At 34.5% G+C, this 4,308-nt stretch overlaps 1 protein-coding gene across 1 annotated transcript; it reads left to right on the forward strand.

The window, feature by feature from the left end:
• Positions 1 to 2,817: 2,817 nt before the first annotated feature.
• On the forward strand, positions 2,818 to 3,760 carry LOC110199559 (olfactory receptor 5J3-like). The gene is given in 2 exon segments (XM_020974433.1): positions 2,818 to 2,991; positions 2,993 to 3,760. Coding segments are annotated over 2 exon segments (942 nt in total).
• Positions 3,761 to 4,308: the final 548 nt, after the last annotated feature.

Here is a 4,308-nt window from a genome sequence, read left to right on the forward strand (position 1 = left end):
GAATTGTTCATAAGTTTCATCAGCCTGCCAGAGTAGCTGATCTCTCCTCTCTCTCTCTCTCTCTCTCTCTCTCTCTCTCTCTCTCTCTCTCTCTCTCTCTCTCTCTCTGTCACACACACACACACACACACACACACACAAGGATAAGATATTCATTTAAAAAAAAAAAGAAATATGGCTGATGGAAAGGTCAAGCCAAATAGGTACGTTTAATGTATGTTAATCTGCTTATATCTAAACCTGGAGCCAGATAGAATCAATTAAAAACAAAATAGGGAAAATCTGGGTTATTGTAGTCCAGCATTTTCTTGTGAGTCCCTTTTGGACCCTAAACTTATGTTATTACCTAAAATTGCTTCACAAAGTTCTTAGCACACTTCTTGGGATATAATAAGTAGATAATAAGTGTTCAACTGACTGACTGTGAGATAGAATCCAGTTTTGATAAAACCTACATTATCAGAAAATAAATCTTTTTTTTTTTTTCAGGAGAAAGATTGTTATATTGAAAGGTAAGGAAGGGGGTATTACAAAGGAATTTGTTAAGAGTCATATTTATCAGGTCGATGGTGAAAATCATAAGGCAATATAGTACAGTTGTATGTGAAAATAGATATCTGGCAGTGCATTAGTGAAAGGAACACTTTACATCAAAGTTTTTATCATGTATATTAAGGGAAAAAATTGGTCACAAGTGCATTGTCAAATACAAACTGGTTTTATTTGACGTGGAAAGGCATCTGTAGTTTTTCATCTCACTGGCCACAACAATTTCCCCTGAAAAATGAACGTCAGACCCCAATCTTTCATGTATTTTTTTTCTCTTTCTTATTAGTATGTAGTTGAATTTTACTGTGCAGTTCTTCCACTGGTGTTGAAAGAATAGCTTAAAACCAAACAAATAACATTCTTGTGGTGGTGTTTCCTTGGCTCTGTGAATCCCAACACAAAAGCCTATAATCATTTAAGCAAATCTATGGTATGCAATATTGAAGGGCTTATAGACATCAAACTGCTGGAAAGTTGAACTATTAGTTAATTTAACCTCTCCATGTACATTTTGTATGAATATCTTGGTCATATTGAGTGGAAATGCTTTTAAAAAGAAGGTGATAACCTTTGGAAGAAGTGATGAACAAGCTTCAGGCATTTCCCTTTTGGTGTTGTTTAGCTGGAGTTTTTTTTTTTTCAGTTATATCTGACTCTTTGTGACACCATTTAGGGTTTTCTTGGTAAAGATACTGAAGTATTCTGTCATTTCCTACTCCAGCTAATCTTACAGGTAAGGAAACTGAGGGAAAAAGAGTTAAATGCCTTGGCAGGGGTCACACAGCTAGTAAGTGTCTGAGGCTGGTTTTGTACTCATGAGAAAGAGTTTTCCTGACTTGAGGCCCGGCACTCTATCAACTATGCCATCTTTCAGTTAAAAACGTATTAAACATTTACTATGTGTGAAGCTTAATGTTAGGGAGGGGGAATACAAAATCAAAGCTGGAATAGCTTTCCTTTTTTTTGGAAGGGGAATAGTACATGTGGATCAATAAGTAAATAAAATAAAATTAATATTCATTATTTTTAATTAAAATGAACTAACTTGTAAAAAAGCTGACCCAGAGATTTCACTTCAAGTCTTTCAACAAGTAGGTCAAAGTCAAATATGCATAACATTTTTTTTTGTTTGTAAAGGATTAATAAGAATATCAATGAATTAATGACTAAAGTGTAATGAATACAAATGGTAATGGATAAAAAAATGATATGTTATATGATCATGTATTATGAAATGGCAATAACAATTCTGAAGATCATAAGACTTATGAACTAATACAGAATGAATTAAGATCATGACAGTAAAACTTCAAATAAATGACTGAGTCACGCAGATTGTTTTATTGTTCGAATGTAATAGTTAATGATGATGATTCCAAAACATGCCATTGCCAGCAGAAATCACAGAATGGTTGTCATTAAGGGCACCTGAATTGGTGATCAATGAAAAATATTTAAGGTAGAAACTATATAACAAAGTACTTCAGGTTATAAAAAATTGGTACTTGCTGAATACTTGCCAATAAATAGCCTGGTAGCTAGAACTGTTTGTCATAAACCATTGTCTCTCATCGGTCAATAGAGGAAAAATCCAAGGCATAAACTAAAAATGTTCTGAGGGCACTCTTTTAATAAATTCTACCAAATCTGGGCAATTATCACAGCCTAAAATAGCATAAATAATTATCAAGACATAATATCCATTACAAAAAATATACAGTTATCCCAGATGTCTGTAATATTTTAGCATTTTAGATAAAAAATTTTACAAACAAGGCAAAAGAAATCAAACTTATGTGGGAACCAGATGAGGAATATATAATCACACTTATCCTGTCAGCTATTGAAGGTTTTTTGCAAATGCTTTTAGTCACTTAAAGAGGATGCATTTATGTCTTAGTAGCTGTCTCCAACTATAGATTAAATAGAAAGTAATTTTAAGTGCTTTGAAATACTTGATAGGACATTAAATGTAAAAGAAAAATAGCATAACTTCTTGGGTTTTGGCTAAGATTAAATGTATGAATAATAATAGCACTGTGACTTATCACATGATCATTTCTGTCTAAAGCTAGTTTAAAAAGTGGAAAATTTTTTTAAAAAATCATAACGATCATTAACAAATTGTTATTGTTCTTTCATAGGATAATCTGAACTAATTTCTCCTGTTATGGAAACAAGATTCCATAAAAAAAAATCAGTACTATTTATTCTTGGATGTCCTTTTGTTAGATATATAAAAGGACCATTAACACAATAATGTTGGAGATGGCAGCATGGAATCACACCAGTTTTGTGAAAGAATTCTTCCTTGTGGGACTGACTGAAATCCCAGAATTGCAGGTCCCTCTCTTTCTGATTTTCTTTGTCATTTATATGGTCACTCTGGTAGGGAATTGGGGGATGATCATAATTATCTGGATGAATGTCCAACTTCACACCCCCCATGTACTTCTTCCTCAGTAACCTTTCCTTCTGTGACATTTGTTACTCCACTGTTTTTGCTCCCAAGATGCTGGTCAATTTTCTAGTAGAGAACAAAACAAGTTCATTTGCCAGTTGTGTTTTACAAAGTTTCTTTTTTGCTGTGTATGTCACCACTGAGGGCATCCTCCTATCTATGATGGCATATGACCGTTATGTAGCCATTGCCAATCCATTGCTTTATACAGTTATTATGACTCAAAGAGTGTGCATTTTGATGGTTCTTGGTTCCTACTTAGGAGATTTAGTTAACTCACTGACCCACACAATTGGTTTGCTTAGGTTGAATTTCTGTGGCCCCAATGTGGTAAATCATTACTTCTGTGACATCCCCCCTCTTTTGAAGCTCTCTTGTTCTGATGCACTCATCAATGAAATGTTACTTTTAGTCTTCTCTGGAGTGATCGCAATGTTTACCTTCATAATCATCATGGTTTCCTACATCCACATCATCATAGCTATCCTGAGCATCAGATCGGCTGCAGGAAGACGCAAAGCCTTCTCTACTTGTGCATCCCACTTGACAGCTGTGATGTTGTTCTATGGCTCCGTGACCTTCAGTTACATCCAACCAAGTTCTCAGTATTCCATGGAACAAGAGAAAATATCTGCTGTATTTTATACACTCATAATACCTATGTTAAACCCTCTAATTTATAGCCTGAGAAACAAAGAGGTGAAGAATGCTGCAAAGAGGTCAATCATCTGGAAAAGTCTGCATAACTGATTCAGTTCTTAATTTCACTTTGACAAAATAATAACAATAATGTGGAAAGGTAGAGAAAGTCCTTTCTTTTAGGGCCATGTTAGTGATATTATCAGATTTAATTACAAATTGATATGTACTTAGAGAATTTCTTGGGAAGATTAGGGAAAGAAGAATTCATTAAACATCCACTATGCTTCAGTCTCTATGCTAAGCACTTTGTAAACATTATCTCACATGCACAACAACCTTGTGGAATAGGTGTCGTTACCCTCAATTTACTGTTGAGGAAAGTGAGGCAGAGAGAGGTTAAGAGACTTCCTTGGTGTCACACAGGTATAAAATGTCTGAAGCTGAATTTGAACCCAAGTATTCCTGAATGCAGATTGAACATTATAATCACTGTACCTTCTACCTGCACAAAATTATAATTAGAAAGCAGATTACCATTGTGTGAAGAGCCGGAAGGGATGTTAGGGTCATTTAGTTGAACCCCATCATTTGACAAATGTGAAGAACTTGAGGTTAAGCAAAGGAGAGTGAATTATCTAAAAGTCTAAAGGAGATTA

This window comes from Phascolarctos cinereus, unplaced genomic scaffold (genome assembly GCF_003287225.1).
Source record: "Phascolarctos cinereus isolate Bilbo 61053 unplaced genomic scaffold, phaCin_HiC Scaffold_9;HRSCAF=440, whole genome shotgun sequence".
Classification (NCBI taxonomy): Eukaryota; Metazoa; Chordata; class Mammalia; order Diprotodontia; family Phascolarctidae; genus Phascolarctos; species Phascolarctos cinereus.